General features: G+C 39.1%; 1 protein-coding gene across 8 annotated transcripts in view; it reads right to left on the bottom strand.

The window, feature by feature from the left end:
* Positions 1–12,753, bottom strand: part of R3HDM1 (R3H domain containing 1) — a 277,140-nt gene that overhangs the window by 43,645 nt on the left and 220,742 nt on the right. For all 8 annotated transcript variants that reach the window (XM_082261129.1, XM_082261127.1, XM_082261128.1 and 5 more), the window contains one exon: positions 1,538–1,804. In XM_082261129.1, the coding sequence (XP_082117255.1) occupies positions 1,538–1,804 (267 nt within the window). The remainder of the gene's footprint in view (positions 1–1,537; positions 1,805–12,753) is intronic.

Here is a 12,753-nt window from a genome sequence, read left to right as displayed (position 1 = left end):
AAAAAAAAAAAAAAAAAAAAAAAAAAACAGCATTTCTCTCGTGTTGAGCAAGTCTCTTGAGAGTTCATCACTTTCTCTCTAGTAAAATAATGCCAGCAGAGCAGGAAGTGAAGGGAAATCTCTCTAAGCCGCCCCAGATAGCAGTACAACCAGATAGGGTTTAGAACCCTTCCCTACTCTATACAAAAAAAAAAATGGGATTTTTTACTATGTCGTGGCCGACCTAGCACGGAGCTCAGGTCTGCGCACGCTCACTGTCCAGACTGGTGTGACCACTGGATCTAGATTTTCCAGTCTGTCTTCCAGTCTGGCAGTTGATTGTAAATCTCACAGGAAAAAAACAGGAGAAAACATTTCTATCTAAAGAAAAAAATTGCCAGGACCAGAGATCCCAACAAGGAACTAGGTCCTTATTCCTGACTAGGCAGGAAAAAAAAAACTAAGTACATATAGCAGAGAGAGGGAGTATATCCCCTGGGATTGCCCATAGGTGTAGCCAGATTCTTTTACCGCCTAGTGTCCTACTCCTGTAGGGGGGCAGTATTACCCAATGGTTATGAAGATCAGGAGCTGTGTCCATCAATGAAGGAAATAAAACTATTTTTTTTTTTTGCTTTAACAAAAATTGACAATTATGCAGCATGTGGGCCTCCTGGACTGGATGGTATTTGAATGCATTCTTTCCTTAGACCATCATAATGATAATGATGGCCATTAGTGCCCTCATATCTCCAGACATATCGCTTTGTACAACCTAGTGCTTGTCAAAACTAAAAACAGCAAGTTAAGGTAACAAGTTAAGGTAACAAATTACTGTTTGTAATGTATGTTACACCTGTATTCTGACTACAGAATAGGAAGTCAATGAGGTCTTATTACTCCGGTAGGGTGGTAATGCCAAGGGACAAAACAACATTCAGTGGAAAAGACCAGGGCTTGTTGTACTAGAACACTGAACAGGCATTGCCTATACAAAAAGTGGGCAACGTAAGGTCCACTTTTGACCAAGCTCTACTGTTTGGAGGCCAACATCGGCATGATCACTCACTATTAATCTCATGTTTTAGAGTTATTTATCCAGAAGCTTTGCTTTGAGTCCAATAGACAGTTTGATAAAACCCTGAAGTACATATTATGGCCTTTTGTCTTCCTGTTATCACTTGTGGAAATAATAAAGAACTTTGAACTCCTATGACCTTTGTTCAGCGCTCTTTTTGGTTCAACTATACATAGACCTTTTGGGCCTCTTGGGCGTGTCTGCTCTGTGGAGACCTGCTGAATTCAAGCCATTAGGCTCAAAAAACAACTTGTTTCTAATTGTTAAGGATTTTTGTCATACGCCTCACTTCTATCTTTCCTTTGACCAATCTTATAACAGCCTGCTGGTTCGCTTTGTTTTTGCAAGCAATCAGATGGGAAATTGTTACTAAGGTTTACATTTTCTTACTGTGGACAATGCTTCTCTTTTTTTTTTTTTTTTTGTTAACATTCGATAAATTAGGCTTGGGAGTCAAGACATCCCCAGGGAAGTGAGTACCTGCTGGAGAGAGGGGGGCTGGATGTATCCCTGTGGCTGCAGCACTGGCTGATTGACAGGCTGGCTGGAGCTGTAGTTGGGAGGATGGTGAGACTGGCCTAGTGGGGGTGGTGGTGGTGGAGGAGGGGGAGCCATGATGTAGCCAGATTGCGGGGATGGTTGGAGCACCACGGTGGACTGGAACATGGTTGGATGAGCATCTGAAGATTCGGCTGATGGCTGCCTGGCAAGACTCATATGGCTAAATTGAGTGTTCATGTTGTCTGGCTGTATACAAAGATAAAAAAAAAAAAAAATGTTATTGCAAAAAGACAAGAAGGAATAAAAGCAAACATTCAAACAGATGTATGAAGACATGTAAAAACTTATTTAAAAAAAAAAAAAAAAAAAAAAAAAAAAACACCACAATAAAACAAAATGCTACAAATGCTTTAGGTGTACCTAAAATACAAAGAGTAACCAATTCAGTTCATACAGAACTGCATTAGCACAAAGCAGCACATCGTGTTGGGCGAACTAATTCAAAGTATACTTGTTATTAGAAATGTTGTTTGAGAAAGGTGTAAAAAAAGCACTTGACCTGCAAGGATATCTTTTTGGTAGCGCTATCTTAAAATTATTGAGGTTGATTTAAATCATTTCATTCCTGAGCAGGTGGCTTCTACACCACAGAGTATCTCCACTGTCTCCATGGCTTGTAGTGTAATGCAACATTAATGAAAATTAAAAGTCCCACACCAATGCCAAGAGGTCCAAATCTAACTTTATTCCAATAAACGTTAGGGGGACAATCCAAAAAGCAGCATTTTGGGGGTCCAAAGGTGCCTGTCAAACCAACTGCTTTGCTTCTAATTACTCTAAAAGAAATACCATTAAAGGTCCCGTTCACTTCTAGTCTATTCACTTTGTTTTCAAGCTTTGGTGAAGAATTGTCTTTGGACCTCTGAAACACATTAGGTACTTTTTGGATTGCCCCCCTGACTTTTACTGGAAAAAAAAGTTGTATCTGGACCTTTTAGCAGTGGTGTGGGACTACAATTTTCATTTCATTACACTACAACCCAAGGAGACCATAAAGATCCTCTGGGGTGTAGAAGACGCCTGCTCGGGAACCAGATTATTTACATCAACATCAGTACTTTTAAGATTGCAAGAAGGTGGAACCAATGCGCTATCAAAGGAATGAATGGTATTTGACTGGACTAGTAGGTGTCAGAAAAAGAAATCATCAAAAATAAGGAAAAAAAAAAAGTGAAAAGGAATGATAAAGGACCACATAAGGTGCTGCCAATTTTATATTGTCACCACTATCAATAAAGAGAAAAATATATAAATCGGCGCTCCTTTTTTCCACTTTTAAGATTGCGCTATCAATAAGAAATCCTTATGGGTCCAGCTCCATTTTTTTGCAAATAGGCAGATCCTCTTCACCAAAGCTAGAAAACAAATGTGAATAGACTAGAAGTGAACTGGATCTTTGTTATTTCTTTTAAAGTAATTATAAGCAAAACAGCTGGTTTGACAGACCCCTTTGAACCCCCGAAATGTGTTGTATAAGTTTTGGATAGTCCCAGACTTTTAGTGGAATAAAGCTGTATCTGGACATCTTAGCAATTGTGTAGTGCTTCAATTTTCTTTTTCGTTACTTTAGAAATGATGCGACTGCCATATCTTCTGAAAATGCTAGTTACCTGGTAACTCCTGCTAATCCAAGGATCTCAACTTTTTGAGTCATTAACTCAAATTTGGAAATGAAAAGCAGTTTAGGGGCAACAAATATTTCTAGGTGGTCAATTATGGCAGCCACTCCTATATTTATATATTTAGAGACACCTATAATTTGTTCTGAAAGGCAGGTATATTGCCCTAGTATTTGAGTGGTGGTCCCTTTATGGGGGACAGTTGGAAGACTTGGTTGAGTACTCAGGGGCTTTCACCCATGCAGAGTAAGGGGTTCTGGGATAGTCCAGTTTGAAGAAAGGACCGATTATCAGTTCTCTGCATTGGTATGTTCCTATCAGGAACCCAGGATTGGGGGTTCGAAGAAATTTTGGTGGGAACAGCCTCCAAACCCTAACTACCAGGACTACCAGAAATCAGCACTTGTGTCCGGGAAGTGAGGGGAGAGAGCGAGAAACTCACAATCGGTGTAGAAATTGTGAGCTCTCAGACCATCTGAGATGTGGGTTGCTGACCTCCTATGTGGCCTGCCTGTTTCTGTGATACAATGACTTTGGACTGTTGATTGATGTTGGCTTTTATCTGTTTTATAAATAAGCAAACTGTTTTGCTTTTAACGAACTGGCTGGTGGTCATTCTCGAGCTACCCCAGATCAATATTATATATATATATATATATATTTATATTATTTTTTTTTAGATCGTAAGCAGGGCCCTCTGATTCCTTTTGTACCAAATTCTATTGTAACTAATGTCTGGCTTAATTTTGTTAAGCGCTGCGCAAACTGCTGGCACTATATAAAAATCCTGTGTATATATATATATATATATATACACACACACACACACACACACACACCTCTTATGACAGATGTGCCCCTCTGATATTTCTTTGCTGGCATTTGCCACCACTATAAAAGGGGATTTATAGAACATGACACAATGTATCCAATAAGGCAAAGCAGCATGATAAAAACAATAAGCTAAATCTTTTACGAAGATTTCACAAAAGTTTAGAAGCCAAAAGTGGGAAGCGCATTTATTAAATTCTTTTTCAGGTCTGCTTGCTACTTTAATCATCAAGGTGTTAATTAAGTAGTGTTGATTCAACATAATATTTTTTTTTTCATCTTCCATTCCCAAGGGCACGAAAAAAAGCTTAGAAAAGCAGTGTTCGTGCGCATCCTGGAACAATGCGCAATACATCCCTCGAGTTCAGAAATAATTAAGAAAATAGATAACACTGCCAGAATCACTTTGGACTGTGTTAGCAAATTCTCGGACAATATATAAAAGAAAAAAAAAAAAAAGACAAACCGGGAGCGCTGATTACAGAAGCCTGGAGGATAATTACACTCTTTAAGATAATTACAGCTATCGTGACCCGCAATATTTTTATATATTTTTTTTAATCACGTCTGAGAGGATGAGAGATAATGAATTGGTGGCGTAAAGGCTGAAGGTATTCAGTTGCTTAGAACTCACTTCATCTTCAATTACTGAGCTTATATTACAACGTACACTTGAAGAGACGATGTAAGGGTAATTAACAAGTCATGAGTTAGACAAAAGCTCTTTTTCCAGAAGACTGATTCAAATTGAAAAAGAAGCACCATCCGTGGTACACAGGCACTCAGAGTATCTGGTTTGTGTTTTCTTTTGGTGCAATAGATCTGGGTACGGAGTTTTCGGTGCAAAAAAAAAAAAAAGTGTGCCTTACCACTTACATTCCCCAAACTGTAAAAAACGGCCCATAATAAATAACCCTTCCTTTCTCTGAACCTTAAAACAATCATCTCTTTAAAGTGACCCTGCCATCACACCTTTACTCAATTAGTCACCCATAAAAGCAGTAATGAACTCAGCTTTTCGTTGGCCTATGTATTCAGGTTGATGCTTCTCTTCCCGCCAGTCACATGTATTCTACACTTGCAGAATTGTATACTACTTCCTCACACCCCTGCCTTGCAGGATTTGCAAACCAGGTAGAGGGCAGCAAGTTTCAGATTCATCTGACAAATACTTGCAGTAGCTATGGGTTGGAGATGTGGCGACTTTTGAATATATAGAGTTCGGTATACAGTAAACCCCCGCTCCATCACGGTTCAGTTTTTGTGGTCCCGGTATATTGCGTTTTTTTGTAATGTTATTTTACTATATAAATCATTAAAAATGAAATATTTTTGTGTTTTCCATAGCGCTTGCTATGTCTCTCAGTATCTTTTATGTGTTTAAATGAGTTTCTATTGTTTTAAAAGTGTGTTTAAAGACCTTAAAATGCTTTAACATGTACAGTGACAGTAAAAAAAAAAACATGCCTACAATGCATTTTAATAGGGTTTTTCTATTTCGCGGATTTTCACTTTTCGCGGCTGGGTCCGGAACGTAACCCCCGCAATGGAGGGGGGTTTACTGTAGTTTTTCATATGAGAGTGGCAATATGATTAAAGAGTAAACCTGTGGTTACTCTAACACTTTACACTCAGTCCTTACTACACTGGGTATAAAAAGAATAACCCTCCTTTAAAATAATTGCATTTTGTTGATTTGCAGCCTGAAATTAAGGCAGACACATTTTTTTGTATTATATCCAGCTGTGCAACTTATAACATCCAAGTGAAAGATATAACACCAACATGTCAGGAAAAAACAAAAAAAACAAAAACAATCACTGGCTTGGAAAAAGAATACCCCCCGTCAGTATTAAGTTGAACCACCTTTTGCTTTAATTACAGCCTTTAGTCTGTAATTTAATAATTTAATTTAAATACAAGTTTAAATCAATTTTAGTCTCATCTGACCATCTTAAAAACGCACCTTGAAGATTCTGAGGTCACATGGAAAAAGGTGTTATGGTCAGCTGAGACTAAAATTGAATGATGTGGCCTCAACACCAAACGATATGTCTGATGGAAATCCAATACAGGGCACCATCAAAGTAACACCATTCCTACAGTAAAGCATGGAGATGGTAATACCTTGTTATGGGGGTGTTTCTCTGCAGCAGGGACTTGTCACTTGTCAGGATAGAAGGAAAAATGGTTGGGGTAAAATACCAATCAAATTCCTGAGGAAAATCTGCTGCCCTCTGCGAAAAAGTTGTCAATAGGAAGAAGGTTTATCTTCCAACATGACAATGACCCAGAGCACACAGCAAACATGACCACACAGTGGTTGAAGGAGAAAAAGGTGAATGTCCTTGCATGGCCTAGTCAGAGCCCAGACTTAAACCCCATTGAAAATCTCTGGAATGACTTTTAAAGACTGCAGTCCACAAATGGTCACCATCAAATTTAACTGAACTTGAGCAGATCTGCAAAGAAGAGTGGGCAAATATTGCAAAGTCTAGATATGCAGTAAGAGACAAATCCCAACAGACTAAAGGCAGCAATTAAAGAAAAAAGGTGGTTCAACAAAATACTGATATGATTCGGCTTTTGATTTATTTATTTTTTCTGACATATTGGCGTTGTATCTTTCCCTTGGATGGTTTAAGTAAATACAGTTGGATAAAAAAACGGTCTGTCTTAATTTCAGGCTGCAAAGCGACAAAAATGTTGTGCTTGTCCCTTCGGATAATTTTGCATGATGTCATGATCAGCTTTTGAAAGTTGTGTACTAACGATCAGATTATCAGGAAGTCGCTCTGAAAGCGTTTTTTTTTTATCCCCCCCCCCCCCATCCGATTTTTCTCATCATTTGTACTATGCATTAATTGAAAACGGTTATAGTTTCCCTTTAAGTACAGTGGGTATAGAAAGTAATCCCCCCTCTTTTTTAAAATCACATTTTTGTTGCTTTGCAGCCTGAAATTAAGACAGACACAGTTTTTTATCCAACTGTATTTTCTTAAACCATCCAAGGGAAAGATACAATACTGACTGTAACAGTTTTCAATTAATGCCTAGTACAAATGATGAGAAAAATCGGATTAAGGGGGGGGGGGGGGGGACGCTTTCAGAGCGACTTCCTGATAATCTTATCGTTAGTACACAACTTTCAAAAGCCGATCATGACATCATGCAAAATAACAGAACAAAAAATTTTCATGTAATTACTATAGTATTTGTAAAGAATGAATTACAATACAAAATATTACATTCACTTCCAAAGTTGTATTCTCTCATACAAAGGTTTTTATAACTTTACCGATTGACTTTCAATAGGAGACTAGCGTGGAAAAAAAAAAAAAAAAAGGCCCATCATTCTCATCGTGTGTATTAGGCATAACGGTGCTAGTAGTAATTTGTAACTTTTAACCAGACTTGTGCTTTAATCTTGAAGAGGTTTTGCAGCTTTTTCAAAGCGGCTTCTTACGTTTTTAAGAGTGTCAGAAAAACAACTCAGCATTTATATTCTCAGATAACTCACCATGAAATGTATCAAGGTAAATGCTGAACCCACCTGAGCAAATCCACTAGGAAGCGTTCACCTATACCGGGCCAATATTCTGCAGCTGGGGCATTCACCACCCTGCAGCTCCATGTATAAAGAGGTGAATGTATACATGCAGCTGCTAGGCGGGGAATGCTTAGGTCATTTATGATTGGCCCAGTAAAGTGACAGCTTCCTGGCGGCTTGCTCAGGTGGGATCAGACTAATGTCCAATTATGCCCAAGGTCATTCATATCATCCAGTGGCTTGGAAGAGATGCGAAACTTCAACATTAGAGAACAAGTCCAGATAAATGTGACTACCTACTACTAGCTATACCATGACCTGGATCATTAAGAACCTTCACGTTTTTTAAATTATTTTTATTTATTTTTTAATTTAAATAGTTTTAACAACCACTGCTCCAGAAGGTTTTACCCCCTCGTGATCAGGCCATTTTTTGCTATTTAGCACTGCACTACGTTAACTGGTAATTGCTCAGTCATACAAAACTGTACCCAAATGTAGTCTATATAATTTTTTTTTTTTTTTCACACAAATAGGACTCTCTTTTGGTGGTAATTGATCACCACTGGGTTTTTTATTCTTTATTATATAAAAAGAAAAAAAGACCGAAAATTTTGAACAAACGCAATATTTTTTACTTTCTGCTATAAATCATATTCAATAAAAAATTAAAAAAACAAAACAAAAAAATTTCTTCATAACTTAAGGCCAAAATGTATTCTACAACATGTCTTTGGTTAAAAGAAAAAAATAAGTGTGTATTGATTGGTTTGCGTGAAAGTTAGATTGTGTCTACAATCTATGGTAGACACACACTGGATTTTTTTTTTTTACTACTAATGGTGTTGTTCAGCGACTTCTAGTCTTATAATGGGGATGCGACAGTGCAGCGGACAATATGACACTAACTTACACAGGGTGAGAATGGACTGCCATTGGCATCACCAGTGAAACTAATACAGTGATCAGTGATAACACGGTCACTGTACTAATAACACTGGCTGGAAAGGCGTTAACATCTCGGGGTAATTAAGGGGTTAAATGTGTGCCTAGCAAGGCAACAGGTACTCTGAGCACTATAGGTTACCAAAAAAAAAAAAAAAACAGCAAAGCAGAAGCTGTCTTGCCTTCAGGCTGGCTTTGTTTAATTAAAATCTCTAACTGAGCCATCTTGATGTGCCATAGCAACAGCTCAATTTGGTATTCACACTATACGGGAGGCCAATGTGAGGCAAAGTGGTGTCACTGGCACCTAGGCAAACAAGTCAGAAGCAGGAATCCAAGGTAATTAAAACCTAAATCTAAACCCAGCTTGTTACGAAGCTCCAGATGAGAGAATTTGTTTTTCTGGTTCTCAATGTCTCTTTGGCTTTTTCTCACTTTTCCTCCTGTTAAGGACCAGTGCCCTAGTCAATCCCTTCCGCGCTTGCTATCCTTCGTTCTCCGTCCCTCCCTGCCCAATCCCCTCCCTACTCCTGGTTTTTCCCCCTTTATGTATTTTCCCATTTCGTTTGGAAACGTCCCATTTGTAGTTTCTTTGCTGGTATTATGTACCAGATCCTGTGTTTTAGTTCTTGCTCCCTTATTGGGTCATACTGGCCACTAAGGAATCTCTCCTGACCCCGATATTTATCACTTTATATTCAATAAGGTTGCATTCGAAAGTTAAGGTTTTTCTGTATAGGTTGGGAACTTTGTGTCTACCTATGTATGTGCCCTCTCCGTTTCGTTTATACTTGTCTGACTTGGAACTCGGATTTTAAATGCTCCTATTTGTTGCGCTCTCTTCATAGTTCTGATTAGGTTTATGCAATCAGCCTACTTACCTAATTGTATCATGCAATACCTTTGTCTTGGTTTGTATAATGCAAATTCTTGTTAAATAAATGAATTCCAAAAAAAAAAAAAAAAAAAAACAAACACCTTTCTAAACACAAAATCAAACATTTCTAATAAGGTAGCTCATCAGTCCTGCATTTTTCTTCCATTTTTTTCCTAGTGATCCTGCCAGCACCATGATAGCTGTCCTAGGATGAGAACACTTCGTCACTGTACTGTAATTCAAGGACAAGCAGTGGTGTCACTCCTCATCTCCATACCATAGGAAGAAGGTGTTTTGAAGCCCACAGAGAATAGCTGAAAACTAACACTTTTGAGATTTCAGTTCAGTGAACAAGATACAAAGATGCTGGATTTCTGGCAGGATGAACAAGGCATTTTTCTGTACTTGTAGAAGATTTAGGTAGCCTTTTTAACTGCTTGCCGACCCTATAACTTACACATATGTCAGCAAGGTGGCTCTGCTGCACAGGATCACATACTTAGTACATGATCCTGCACATGCAGGTCTGAGGCGTGTATGCCCCCCGGCTAGCAACCAGCTAATGCCTGTAAATATACACAGCAGGAGCTGATCTGCAGGTGCCCCAGACTCTATATCCACTGCCACCCCCCGATCATTAGGCAGAGAGCCAGAGCAGCAATCTGCCTATGTAAACAAGGCAGATCAATGTTCTGTCAGTGAGGAAGGCATTGATCCTGTGTTCCTGTAAAGCAGGAACATGGATCAGTGCCTTCCCCTAGTAAAACCACCAATTACACAGTACACAAGCACAGGCTAGGCACACAGTTAACCCTTTGATCACCCCTGATGGTAACCCCTTCCCAGCCAGTGTCATTAGCAGTGTGACTGCATATTTTTAGCACTGATCGTTATTCATGTCACTGGACCCCAAAGAGTATCCGATTTGTCTGCCACAATATCGTAGTCCCGCTACAAGTTGCTGATCGCTGCCATTACTAGAAAGTTAAATAAATAAAAAATTACATAAATCTATCCCATAGTTTGTAGACGCTATAAATTCTGCACAACATCAATATATACTTATTGGGTATTTTTTTTTATATACCAAAAATATGTAGCAGAATTCCTATTGGCATAAATTGATGAAGAAATTTAATTTACATTTGTACAGTTACATTTGTATTTGATATGTTCTATAGCAGAAAGTAAATTATTTTTTTTTTTTGCAAAATTGTCGGTTTTGTGGTTTATCAATGCAAAAAAATAAATAAATAAATAAAAATAAAAAAAAAAAACTGCAGAGGTGATCAAATACCACCAAAAGAAAGCTCTATTTTATTTGGATATGTTGCACGACCGCGCAATTGTAAGTTAAACACAGTGGTGTATTGCAAACAATAGCCTGGTCACGAAAGTAAATCTTCTGGGAGGTCAAGTGATTAAAGAAAACTACTGCAGCCACAACGTCAAAGGACTAGTAAGCTGCAATTTATTAAATCTTTGCTCTTGGGATTATAAATACTTTAACTTATTCTATTTGTTTCCGAATTGGATTTCTACCTTTTCACAACTAGTAATTATGCATCTGATAAGGGGTGGTGGTGGGTGCAAGCAGTAAGGGCATAGCATTTATTGCAGGGTCAACTTTAACTGCACCCGCATTTAAAACTATGAAAAAACTATTTTCTCTTTAGATTTGATTTTTTTAATATTTTGCAGCTCAGCTTTGTGATATCAGATCAAAAAAAGTTTTGTAGAATTAGGCTTTAAAGCTGCCCAGAGCAAGGGACAAACCTGATTGGATATAAACGGAATGCATATTGAGATGAATTGCTGCCGAAACAAAAAGGAGATGTTGTGCCATATGTGGGTTATGGCCAGCTTACAGGGTAATATCCACAAGCTTTTACCTAGATCTTACACTGGGGAAAAAAAAGTAGAAAGGAGCAAATTCCTTTCCAAATTACACTCCCCTTTTTAATTTAAAAAAAAAAAAAAAAAAAGTTGCTTATTTTTTTAATACATTTTAAAATGAAGATGCAAATGTCTAAACCGAAAAGAAAGATAAAACAAAAAAAAAAAAAAAAAAAAAGAATCCCTAGGAAACCTCTGTACTCAAAATGAAAGCAAATCCCAGCGCAGCTGAACAATTTCATTTAATTAAAAACGTCTAAAGGAAGATTTAGAAATCGGAGAGGTTGGCATCTCATCTGCGCCAATGAACCCACATCATAACTGATGAATCAATCACCCAATCTTTAATGCAATTCATTTTAATACCGCTGCAGACCTTCCACTGATTCAGACTGTCTCTCTTAATTCTGCTGGGTTTTAGCCTTTATTACTTGAAGAAATGTTTTCCTTCATCCGAAGCCGTACAGGAGAACCAAACCAATCAAAAACTGCAACACTTCCTAATAGTTAGAATTATTTCAAAATTACAGGCAATTTTTTTTTTTTTAATCCCAAACAGCCAAAATTAATCAAATCGTTTACAGTAATCTGAACTCATTCATAAAAACTTATGAAACAAGGTTGATAAAATTAGAGGTGAACTACCAGAAAACTGCTAAATCCACAGGTGAATACTTATATATGGACATGAGCGCTGCAGTGTGTGGAGACCGGAGGCAGAGACTCCACACCAACGCAAATGTCTGAGACCTGCAGTGTGCGGAGACCGGGGGCAGAGACTCCACACCAACGCAAATGTCTGAGACCTGCAGTGTGCGGAGACCGGAGGCAGAGACTCCACACCAACGCAAATGTCTGAGACCTGCAGTGTGCGGAGACCGGAGGCAGAGACTCCACACCAACGCAAATGTCTGAGACCTGCAGTGTGTGGAGACCGGAGGCAGAGACTCCACACCAATGCAAGTGTCTGAGACCTGCAGTGTGCGGAGACCGGAGGCAGAGACTCCACACCAACGCAAATGTCTGAGACCTGCAGTGTGTGGAGACCGGAGGCAGAGACTCCACACCAATGCAAGTGTCTGAGACCTGCAGTGTGCGGAGACCGGAGGCAGAGACTCACACCAACGCAAATGTCTGAGACCTGCAGTGTGTGGAGACCGGAGGCAGAAACTCCCCACCAACGCAAGTGTCTGAGACCTGCAGTGTGCGGAGACCGGAGGCAGAGACCCCACACCAACGCAAATGTCTGAGACCTGCAGTGTGCGGAGACGGGCAGAGAATATAGACCAATGCAAGTGTCTGGAGACCTGCAGTGTGCGGAGACCGGAGGCAGAGACCCCACACCAACGCAAGTGTCTGAGACCTGCAGTGTGCAGAGACCGGAGGCAGAAACTCCCCACCAACGCAAGTGTCTGAG

The sequence above is a fragment of the Pelophylax lessonae genome (genome assembly GCF_965119305.1).
Source record: "Pelophylax lessonae genome assembly, chromosome: 6".
Taxonomy (NCBI): Eukaryota; Metazoa; Chordata; class Amphibia; order Anura; family Ranidae; genus Pelophylax; species Pelophylax lessonae.
The sequence above is the reverse complement of the archived record's forward strand: the minus strand, read 5'-3'. Positions and strand labels throughout refer to the sequence as shown.